We start from the raw sequence: 11,712 nt of genomic DNA on the forward strand, positions 1-11,712 counted from the left end.
TAATCTGTATTTAATACTTCTAATTAGTATCCAAACATCTGATGCGATGGGTGCTAAACTTTAGCGCTGGCCCTGAGTCACCTGGAAATAGCATTCACGTTCGGAGGAAACGCCGTCGCCTCCGTCAACCTCCTCCCCCTTCTGGCAAGCGCGCTGCTCCACCCCGACCCCGCTGCCTCGCCGTCCTGCACCGACGAGCTCTTCGTCGGCGGCGTCCTCCTCCCGCTCCCCGTCCTGCCCCCGAAGCCGGCGTCGTCCCACGCGGAAAGGAGCAGCGGTACCTGCCAAAGCGTGCCGCCAGCTCTGGAGCCGGAGACGGAGGCCGAGCCAGCGGAGGCGTCACTTCTTGCAACCGTCGCTCCGCCCACGGCCTCCATTACTTCGCCGGCGCCACCTGCCGCCGCCTCCACCGGAGGGTCCAAGCGCTGGACGGGCATCTTCTCCAAGAAACCCGCAGAGGTGAAGGACAAGGAGAAGGAGAAGGAGAAAGAGAAGGAGAGGGAGAAGCGCAAGGACGGCGCCAGCGGCCGAAGGCAGGCGGCGCACGCCGGTGGCAGCAGGGGAGGCGGGGCTCGGAGCTGAACATCAACATCTGGCCCTTCTCCCGGAGCCGCCCGGCCGGCGGCGGGTCCGGGTCGTCAAAGCCGCGGCCGCCCGCGCGGAAGGTCAGCAGCGCGCCGTGCTCGCGCAGGAACTCCCGCGGCGAGGCCGCTCCGCCACGGCGGTGGGCGGCGAGCCCTGGCCGCGCTGGCGGCGGCGTGCCGGTGGGCCGGTCCAGCCCGGTCTGGCAGATCCGGCGACCCGCGGCCAAGCCCGCGCCCTCAGCCTCGGAGCTGGCGTTTGCCGACAGGCGGCCGCCGCCGCCGCAGACGCACAAGGACAGCAAGCCCACCGGCGCTGCCGGCGGCGGCAGGAAGCCCGGCCTGGTCGGCGGCATCACCCGGAGGAGAAGCTTGTCGCCCGCCCTCGCCGTCGCCTCCCTGTGCGACGCACCGGCTCGGACTCGCCGATGGAGGAGAGGGAAGCAGAGGGAGGTGAGGTGGAAGAGGAAATGCTTGGCGTGGTGAGGCGCGGGAGGAGGCGCTTCTGGAGCTACTTGGCGCCAGCTTCGGGGGCAGGACGGGGAGCGGGAGGAGGACGCCGCCGGCGAAGAGCTCGTCGGCGCAGGACGGCGAGGCGGCGGGGTCGGGGTGGAGCAGCGCGCGGGCGAACTTTGGATGATATTTCGCAGAAACGGCGATCTTTCGTTGCTATGAGACCAATTTTTTTTTTTGATAAACATAGGATCTATCACGATGATGCACGAGGATGACAATCGTATACGAGGGGGTAGGGAGACGGAGCTAAACTTTAATCATGTCATATGGGATGTTCGGATGTTAATTAGGACGACTAAATATAAGCTAATTACAAAACTAATAGCAGAACCCCTTAGCTGAATCGCGAGACGAATCTATTAAGCCAAATTAATCCATCGTTAGCAAAATGGTTACCGTAGCACCACATTGTCAAATCATGAACTAATTAGGCTTAATAGATTCGTCTCGCGATTTAACCTAGGGGTTGTGCAATTAGTTTTGTAATTAACCAATATTTAATACTCCTAATTAGTATCTAAACATCCGATATGATAGGAGCTAAATTTTAGTCCATGTGTGCCAAACACCGCCTAAGTTGAGGGAGAGATACGATTATGTGCAAGTATCCTATAATCATATGATGCCATGAATCAAAGGGCACTTACATTGACACTCAGCACTTATAGCATCTACCTAAGAGCACAAGCTTCCAATAAAAACATATACTCTTTCTTGTACGTATTAAAAAGTTTTTAAAATGAAAAGGCTAACTCACGTTCGTGTGTTTTGGCCGGCTCCAACCGATGAATGTCATAAACTGTGATGGGAGTTTTATCTTCACTAAACTTCGAGCCAGGGTTTTCACTAAGGAAGTGTTGGGAACTTGGGATTAGAGGGAAGAGCGCTAGCACAGAGCTAGCCTGACAACGGTGAGCATGGGAGTGGGGCAGTCATGACGTTGTTGACCATAAGAAGAGGAGGATATTGATTGGACACTGCCGAGGTGAGATCATATCAAGGCGTGACAAGTTGACACGACATTTGAGCTCGCTGCCGAAGTAGGTTAGGCCTTGTTTACTTCCCAATCTGGGATAGGTAAAATTGGCATTTTGCCATAAATGCGCAACTGTAGTGTTTCGTTTGTATTTGTGAATTATTGTCCAAATATTGACTAATTAGGCTCAAAAGATTCGTCTCGCAAAGTACAACAAAACTGTGCAATTAGTTTTTGATTTCGTCTACATTTAGTACTCCATACATGTACCGCAAGTTTGATGTGATGGGAAATCTTCTTTTTACATAGTGTCAAAGTTGGGAGTTTGAAAGGAAGTAAACATGACCTTAGATTGCTTGAGCTCGCCGAAATAAAGGAGATTAGAGAAGATAAATGGCTCGAGGTATAAGAAGCACTCCGGCCATTGATCTTTAACTGAAAACATCACAGTGTACAGTAGAGGAACCCTTGCGAAATCACATGCTACTCCCTCCATCCTAAATCATAGGTCGTTTTGTTTTTTCTGAATTATAATTTTTACTAAATTATAGGTCATTTTGTTTTTTCTGAATTATAATTTTTACTATGTATTTAGAAATAGTGTATATCTAGGTGCATAGTAAAAAATATGAACCTAGAAAAGTTAAAATAATCTATAATTTGGAATGGTGTGAGTATATCTTTGCTCCTTACACAGTTACGCTGCAAGACTTGTTATTTTTCCCAACAATTTCTTCTGACAAGTGGCTGACAATTTTAGTATATTTGTTAACTAATTACAAAACTGTGGGCAATGATGTCGTGGGGGATTATGTTGTTGGCAATTTTGAAAAAACTGTAGGGAAATCTAAGGACCATACTTAGAAAAATGTTGGCCATTGGAAAGAAAACACTAATGGATACTAATACAGTAGACCATTTGTAGAAAACTATAGGAAAAGATGTAGAGTCTTGTAGTGTTACGAAGGGTCGATGTCATATTATAAGCGTATTGTAGATCTTACACGAAAGAACCGTAGTTTCTTTTGTAAGCATCTCACCAAGCAACCTTCCATTGAGCTTTTTCTCTGCATCTTTTCATTTAGAATTTTGTTCCACGGTTGTTTTTTTACCATTTGCATTCAAAAATGTAAATTGTTTTAGTTATTTATAATTCAAATTTCTCTAATGTTGATCAAATTTATAGAAATATATATATATAAATACATTTTAAAATATATTTCATGGTGGATTTAGTAAAACTAATTTGATGTTATGATGTTTTTTGTTGTGATACTATAATTGTTAGGATGTTTTTTATACATTTGATTAAAATTAGGTAAATTTGATTTATAAAAAAACTAAAATAGCTTATATTTTAGATGAGGTATCAAATATTCCAAGGCGCAGGCATTGACAGTTCGACACCTCCACACAAGACCACAACTCCCACATCGCTGTCCGTCCGTCCTATCTCCCCCGTCCGACTTTTTACCTGCTCGCGCGGCTCATCCGCTCGCATGCGCCGACGCGGTGACGCCTATGCAAGTCATCGAAAGCAGCAGGAAGTACAGAAATCTCACGACAGCAACAGCAGTGCAGAACTGCAGTAACAAACAATATCTCTCAATAAACATAATTATTGTGCCTCCCTTTCTTCTGGGAATTTACATGTACAGCGATGATCAGGTCAGTATGCATCCTACCAAAATTTCGCTTCTCATCCAGCTGCCCTTTCGTGGCAGATGGGGAAGACGAATAAAGAATAAGAATCACTGCAACTATATGGCGCAATTTATAGCCTGTCTACGTGAACAGGACAAAAAATTGATCAGCTATTCCCCATCCCCATCCTCCCAATATCCTCCAGCTTCACCAAGCTCCTTAGGAGAGGGAGATCAAGGAGGCGTAAAAAGAATTCCTATTCACAACAATGGTGCCTTTTATGATTTACCTCTTCCGCGAGATCATGGTGAATTGCTGCATCAGAAAACAGGAAGCGAGAGCATTGTCGGACTGAAGATGCACCCAATGGTGGATCATAAGAGATCTCGGATTGTTAGCTTCTTTCAGTGTCATTGTCCCAGGGGCTTCTGCTTGTAACCAGACTTCTGCCTTTCGAGCAATTTCACCTTGTTCTTGAGCTTTTTGTCCAGCTTTTTTATATATTTCTCCTCCCTTTCCCGATCAGCAATGCCAGACCAGAACACCTGACCAGTTAATGGCCACAGCCATTGATCATTTCCAGGATGCATGCCATCATCCGCTTCTTCTGCTAGATCCTCATCCATGCTCTTAAGAAGGGTGAAATTGAAGAACTTTACCCACATCTCATTCCTTTCACCAAGTGGATGCTGCTCTCTGGTATCCCCAGTGACAGGGTCAAGGTAGACCATCTTCCTTCCACTGTGATAAGCCCAGATATTTACAAGGACTTCCAGGATTCGACAATAGCAATGCCTTATCTGAATTTTTTTTAAAAAAAAGAGTACCAAATTTAGCTAAAATTTCATCAAAGCATATTGATAGTACTAAAAAAAAAGATAAGGCCACCTCAGGTTCTGATGCTCCAAGCAAACATGCGGCTGGTTCAGTACTGTTTGCATTCAAACTATGAAGTGAATCGACAAACATTCTGCACAATGCAACCCAAAATCAAAATTATGAACACAAAGTGAATTGTCTCCTAAAAATGATAAGCAAAGTGAGAGAACTCAGAAGTTACCTTGAGAACATGACAAATTTCAAAAATGATGGGGTGGGCATCAACCAGCTATGAAGAGTGGACCAATGATCGCCGTCACTGGGCATTGGTGGAAGGGCTGCGACATTCTCTGGCAGTCCATACATAGTCCTAAATGCATCTTCAAAAAGAGATCTGTGACAAGAAAATAATGTTGAGGATAATGCACCAAGCAATCAAGATGGAATAGTGGCTTCGTGCAGTGCACCATAGGAGTTGCACAAGTACAACAAAGAGTGATTGATAAGGTCCTGAACATGAGTGACAGTGGTTGAGTCATCCTTAAGCCTATTACCTAAACACATAGTTTAAGGAAGATAACAGTAAGAAAATAGAAAGGAACATGCCAGCACTCAAAAAGCACCTGCAATTGCCTGCATTTAGGGAATCGCACATCGACCAAAAGTCCGAAGTTTGGTTAATATCCATTGGTGACCAGTAGTATACAACATCCCCGTTATTTTCTCCAGTCGTAATTTCCTCTAAGGTTTCTTCAGCACTTTCAGACAAGGATACCTGATAAGAGGAGACAAAAAAGACATTTATCTATATCCTTCTGAACAAAAAACAACTTCATTGTTTATGCCAGGCTTAGCAGATCCAATACATGTGGGGAAATGTAAAAATGTTTTCAACATATTAACAATAGTACATTCAGGTAATGTGCCATTTGACTACAGGATGAGTGGTACTGCTAAATATATCCCATTTCGTGTGCTCATTGTTGCATTATGTGCTAGCCTAAGAAATGGTTGGCTGGTCTTTTTAATTATAGATCTACAGATCAATTTTTAGTATTGATAATCCAAATAGAGGTAAACTGAAATACCAACTGTATTGAGATCTAATCAGTTATCAGTTCAGAGTGGAGCAATATGTTTTAGCACAAAGTAATTTAGATCTGGCCATTATTACCATCCACATATACAGCAAACCAGAATCTATAGTTCAAAAGTTCGTTTCAAAAAAGTATAAAAAAAGTTCGTTTCAAAAGATGTATATTCCCAATCTAGTCTCTAAAAAACAATCTCGAGTCTGATCATCCAAATCATCCTTCACGCATCAACAAATTTACGGTGCAAATAACATCTTATTTTTGTTGTGAGGGTAGTTTTGCTATATAGTTGTGATGTTGTGACCAGGTTTTTTAGCCACCATATGCACCTTTAGGATCTTTCTACTAACTTGGTTGCAGGACAAATAGTTGATATCATCAGATGAGCATCAGGACTCTAGATAGATTGATTCAATTAAACTTGACAAAGATCTACGAACTGTCAAGGGTGAACATGGCAAGATCACCGAAGTCTGATGCTTACAAGTGTCACATGAGATGGAGACTCAACAGCAGCAAGCACAATTGGATTCAGGTTGTCATGAATTGTTGCATGTGCAACACACTGAACCTGGGATATGCATCAGCACAGAAGATTGTGGAGGACACTGTCAAAGTAGGATACTCAACGGATCACCAGCTTGACCAGATTGGGAGGAAGCACCTCAGTGTCAGGTTAGAAGCAGTTTGAGGAGGGAGAGCAGCATGAGCTTGCCTTGTGGAGCTGCATTCATGTCAACGCGGTGCTGAGGTTACAAATATGGTGAAGGGATGTGAGTAGAGGGAGTCTGCCAGAGACAGTCAAGTTGCTGATGGCAAGCTTCGCTACAGGAGGCCCTCATTGCAAATTCTCTGCTGATGTTATTAGAGGGAGCAACAACATAGCAAAGGAAGCAAGAGATGGGAGCTGACACAGGGTGCTGACTTGCATCCTATCGCAACTAGTGGCATGCACCTAAGAGACGACTGGGAAGGTAACTAAACACTTGTGGTCAAACCACTTCAACACCAGATCAGAAGTGAGATGGGCTCAGGGGTTACTCTCTGGTTTTGATTGTTCAGATATGTCAATATACGGTTTGTTCAAGTCAGTGTGAATTTAGAACTTGAAGAGTTCAAAGGGAATATGTACCATGTTCTTTATCTCAAAGAGTACAATTCTCAAAAAGCAGGCATATCCAATATGACCAAAATTGACATAAAAATCTATGAGAAATTCATACCTTTCTTCCAGCAGCCTGCCATGACTGGAAACCTATCCATGGTAACTTATGTACAGTATCAACTCTGTTTGCGATGGCAAACATAGCACCAAATTCACAAAGAAGATCACGATAGTATGGGTTGTCTAGAACTGAAAGCCTGGTAACAGCATCAACGTCATCTGATCTCGGTCGCCTGCCTCCTTTTGACTTGAGACAAAATGCAAAAATAGGCATAAGCTTTGAACAAACATGTTCACCAACACACATGAAAACAGAGAATTTAACTGCTGTGGAGGGTAACAATTGCAATAAGTTCCATCTTTGCTATGTGTACTAATAAATGCAAAAGCATTCCAGACAATACTAACTACCAATCATTCAGTGTATCAGTCCAAATTAAATTCATGCTGGATCAGGGTGATGGCAATTTGCTGGAAATATCTATATATAGAGGACACCAGTATATGTTCAACAATGCAGACAGATTGAACTGGGTACTCCGATGCTTCCCTAGTACAAAGTATGCGTATCTCAAGCTTTATATATAGTGATACAGATGATGAAAAATAAGTGATGGATAATATTATAGAGCACCACATGGAAAGTGGAAAATGGTAAACTTCCAGATAATACATGCAGTAAAGTAAACTTAACAAGACTTACTAGTGTAACACCACGATATAAAGATCCATGGTGTAAAAATGGCCATGCCCCCTCTCCATTATAAATCTCATATATACACACGGGTTGCCCAGTCCTTTCTAGTTCACCTTCATCACGTTCATTTACTTCCGGCTTTAGCCTTTCTGATTTACGAGCATTTCTGTAGACTTCATCCCATGATAGCAAAGGTCTTTCCACCCTTTCATCAATCTACATTGCAAAAAAGAAAAGGCGGATTTGATTTCTTTGCCTATTTAGAAAAAAAAGTCTTGTTGGAGAAGATAGGAGCATGCCACAAGAAGGGGAAATACTTGCCTCCTCCATTTCTCTCCTTTCAATGTCTTCAAAGATTTCAATTTCACTTAAATCATTCCAATCGGATAAATTAGGGTAATCATATGAAGTATCATTGGTACCAGAATAAGTTGTTTGGTTACTTTGAGGGAAGTCTCTAAGAATATCAAGAGTCTTTATGCTGGTATGGCTTTCATCTTCCAACAAACTATTTTCTAGTGCAGCTTTCATCTCGAAAGGATCCCATAACCATGTTCTTTCTTGAACTTTAGAAGCAGAAGATGGTAGCTTTGCATATGAAGGAAAATGAATAACACTTTCAAGAAGCTTAATATGAGCTGTAATACAATCATGTGCTAACATGTTCTTGGAAAGTAGCTTCCCTTCCAAAGCAACAGAATAGGCAGTATCCAAAAGTTTTTTTGCTCCTAAAATCTGTATGAAAGCTGAAGAAACAGTGCTTGGGTTGGCAGAATCGAAAAGGAAGCCATGGACACCATCAGTGAACTGGAACAACAACACATTGTTAAAAGTAGCGTTAAAGATTTACAGGTGAATAACATATTATGAACCGGATGAAGTGGCATACATATTTTGTTATAACAGTAAGATTTGGTGCAACAATCGGAATCTCAGAGGACATGGACCGCAATAACAGAGGAGGGAAACCAGGTTCCTGTTTTAAAGATCCGTAGAGAACAATATCCACAAACACTAACAGGTTCCTAATATCATGAGTCATGGAAAATTGCTTTATGGAGCCATCAGGTAACCCCATGAGCGAGGCAAGTTCCTATATAACAAAAAATTAGGATGATATTAGCACATGACTTTGTAAACACAAGAACAATGAATTACTCAACAGATACACCAGTTCCCGTTCTAACATGTTTTTGTGGGCAAAGGTTTGTTATGGCTTATGTATTGCACTTGTATTCAATATGAGAGCTCTAGGCCGCCCAAATATATACATGTATAGATGTGAGTAAATATACACAAAACCCTTATACAATGGGGAAAATACAGAAAGGTACATATACATCTAAAAGGTTAACAGAAATTAAATTACCAAAGTAATTAGGATACTCATTAGCAATAAATATCTAAGCAAAAGCATGCCCAATGAAACAAAGGCTTAGAAAATTCAGAGAACTTGCTTTAGCAAAGTTAAGAGATGCAATGCATAGCTAATCTAAATGCCAAGAAAAAATGTGAAGGAGAAAAGGAAAATTAAGAAGGCCTAGTTGAGTTAACTGCCAATTCTTTTGACTTGGCACAACATGGTACAGATATTGGCTGGACAAACCAGCCTAAGCAGATACGATAAAGCAAACCCATAACTGAGATACAGATGGTATTTCTAGGAATGTTTTGATAGGCAAGGCATTTCTCCCAAAGGTCACTGGATATCTTGTGGAATATTCATTACCTGGAAAGCAGAGTTGTAGGCATCAGAGCCATTTCCACAGAAAAAAATAAACTGCACTCTCAGATTTTTAGTTTTGGCTATATCCAAAATGTGTGGAGCTGATGCACGCATGACTGTAGCATAATCCCACGGTAAGTCATCAAAAAACAAGTAGCTTCCAACGACCAAAATAACAACGTCATCTTCTTTAATCCCGTGCTGCTTTCTTATAGTCTCTTCAGAATGTGATGAGCCAAATCTTTTAGCGGCCCAGATATCAACTGGAGAACCAGAAATGACCAAAAAGTTCCCAGAATCAAGAGGCGAGTATAAGAACTGAAATCATATATCTAAAGGTCAGACAGAAACTCCATTTCATCAATTATTCTAAAGTCTTAAGTTGCGGGTGGTACATACAGGAAGGTAGCTATCTGGAAACACAACATAAGCGCATGCATGAAAATGAGCCCTCCAATCCTCAATGACATTTGGAATGGACTCCTGTAACTCTGCATAGCTTCTGAGATGTTGTCCAAGAGTGTCTTCATGTATAAGCCATACCACTGGTATAAGTCGAAAAGGTTCCTGCATAAGACTGAATATAATATGAATTTGCTAAGTGCCGAATAAATAAATGCTACAGAAAAAAGGGAAATAAATTCCAAGAATGGGAGATTACATGAACAAAATGACAAGTCATTTAATGAAATAAATAATTTCACAAAACAAAACAAAACAACAGGAGTACATCAGGTTTTTTTTTTCCCGATTGGAATGCTAATAACAAACCGATTTTTACATTAGCAAATTGTGTTTTTATTATATGCCAACCCTGGAGCGTAAAGCATGTAGTAGCAGAATACTCACATTGAAACAACCCTTTTTCCTTCAAGAGAGCTTAATAACACAGCATTGTACCTGCAAAATTTGAAACAGAGAATAAAAGTAAAATAGATTAATAAGACAAGACACAAGAATAGCAGTGGAAATACTCCACTATTAAAGTATTAGCGACTCACTTTGACCAGTCGACAGATTTCAAAGTATCGATGTTCACAATATTTACAAGGCAAATATTTTCCCAAATATCACGAGCTTCCCCATCCGTAAATGCTAAAACCTAATTTATAGCAACACCATTAGTGGCATGGGGTATGAAGCATTCTCAACATAGAAGAATCAAGAATGACGACCAAACGATTACATGTTGCAGTTCAATTCCGCAACCTAATGGCATATTCACCCAATTTACTAGACTTTTTGCAATTGTATAAAACGGTGCTGAATGGAAGCTCACCTCGACCTCATAACCCAGACCCACGAGACTTTTTGCAACAGTTGCAAGCATCAGAGATTGTGCATCTATGTTCATATTTCCAACAGCCTGAAACAGCCGGAGCCAAGTCAACTCTCATGACATGCAGTTCAGTATTAAAAACGAATGTGCATTAAGCCTGACTAATAAAGAAACAGAGGAACACGCAAAACAATACTATACATGACGTGCATATTATCTAGGTAAGCATGTCTGTTCCTCCCTCTAATACTAAACTCTGACCAGGACACCACATTTCATTAGTAAATCCAAGGAGAGCTCTACCAGACAATTAAAAAACCAGGCATTTCTCGGTGGAACCGAAATTCACAGCTCCTGCAGCGAAATGGTAGGTGGGGAGCGATTTTATCAGGGTTTAGGGAAACTGCGCAGGGTAAGTAGTGGAGCACTCACGAGGGCCACCCTGACGGGCGCGAGGCTGGCCCACCGCCGGCGCTCGGATCTCGCGGCCTCGAGCCGGCTCTCGCCGTCGAACGCGCGCAGCGCCACGCGCGAGGACGAGAACCGCATCACCCCGGCGTCGCCTCCCTCCGGCAGCGGCGGCGTCTCCCCGTCCGCCTCCGCCGCCGCATCGCCGTCGCCGTCGCCGTCGCCTATGGGGAGCAGCTGCCACACGACGAGCAGGGAGGCCGTGAAGAGCGCGACGAGGAGCGCGAAGAAGAGGTGGCTCGGCCGGCACGACAGCCCCGGGCGCCGCCGCCTCCGCGCCGCGCCGACGGCGGCGGCGGAGGAGGACGACGACGACGCGGCCGAGGCGCCCGGGCCAGCGGTGGGGAGGTGGTGCGCGGCGTCGGCGTGCGCCCCGCGCCGCCACATTGGAATGGAACACCGCGGGCGGCGGCGACCGGAGTGGCAGAGGGTGAGAGGGTCAGTGGGGTGGGGAGCTGCTCGTCGTTGCTGCTGTTACATGGGACGCGTCCCGATGCGTGGCGCGGCGCGGTCGAGTCGGTCGGGTTGGGCGCGGGCTCGAGAGTGGCGAGGTGGCCGAGGAGGGGAGGAGTGAGCAAGGCGGGTGGGACCGGATCAGGCAAAGCAACCGGCGCGGCGAGAGTACAGGAGCTCAGCCGGAGGCGTATACGGACATACGGTATACCTCCTTCCGTAGTGTATAGCGTATAGTAATTAAGGCTCAGAGGACCAAATGAACAATGCTGCCGCCACGTCTATGGATCTACG

At 44.0% G+C, this 11,712-nt stretch overlaps 2 protein-coding genes across 2 annotated transcripts; one reads left to right on the top strand and one right to left on the bottom strand.

Annotated features, from left to right (window-relative positions):
* The first annotated feature begins 41 nt into the window (after nt 1-41).
* On the top strand, nt 42-1,099 carry LOC101764610 (translation initiation factor IF-2-like). Its single transcript, XM_022829750.1, has one exon. The coding sequence runs from the start codon at nt 42-44 to the stop codon at nt 1,065-1,067; it is 1,026 nt and encodes a 341-aa protein (XP_022685485.1). The 3' UTR covers nt 1,068-1,099.
* A 2,554-nt stretch (nt 1,100-3,653) lies between these two features.
* On the bottom strand, nt 3,654-11,511 carry LOC101759998. The gene is made up of 14 exons (XM_004983709.2): nt 10,930-11,511; nt 10,498-10,584; nt 10,220-10,320; nt 10,068-10,118; nt 9,618-9,795; nt 9,222-9,536; nt 8,382-8,585; nt 7,814-8,299; nt 7,499-7,708; nt 6,854-7,042; nt 5,160-5,311; nt 4,778-4,930; nt 4,606-4,687; nt 3,654-4,517 (listed from the first exon to the last, which is right to left on the bottom strand). The coding sequence occupies exons 1-14, from the start codon at nt 11,350-11,352 to the stop codon at nt 4,128-4,130; spliced, it is 3,021 nt and encodes a 1,006-aa protein (XP_004983766.1). The 5' UTR covers nt 11,353-11,511; the 3' UTR covers nt 3,654-4,127.
* Between the last annotated feature and the right edge of the window lie 201 nt (nt 11,512-11,712).

Source organism: Setaria italica, chromosome IX (genome assembly GCF_000263155.2).
Source record: "Setaria italica strain Yugu1 chromosome IX, Setaria_italica_v2.0, whole genome shotgun sequence".
In the NCBI taxonomy this organism is placed as follows: domain Eukaryota; kingdom Viridiplantae; phylum Streptophyta; class Magnoliopsida; order Poales; family Poaceae; genus Setaria; species Setaria italica.

Excerpts from the sequence above, each read along its gene's own strand:
- LOC101759998 (XM_004983709.2), bottom strand. The coding sequence starts at position 11,352 with ATGTGGCGGCGCGGGGCGCACGCCGACGCCGCGCACCACCTCCCCACC. Across the intron at positions 9,796-10,067 it reads GGAAAAAGGGTTGTTTCAAT|TCTTATGCAGGAACCTTTTC; the intron begins GTGAGTATTCTG and ends TATTATATTCAG. Across the intron at positions 7,709-7,813 it reads AAAGGAGAGAAATGGAGGAG|ATTGATGAAAGGGTGGAAAG; the intron begins GCAAGTATTTCC and ends TTTGCAATGTAG.
- LOC101764610 (XM_022829750.1), top strand. The coding sequence starts at position 42 with ATGCGATGGGTGCTAAACTTTAGCGCTGGCCCTGAGTCACCTGGAAAT.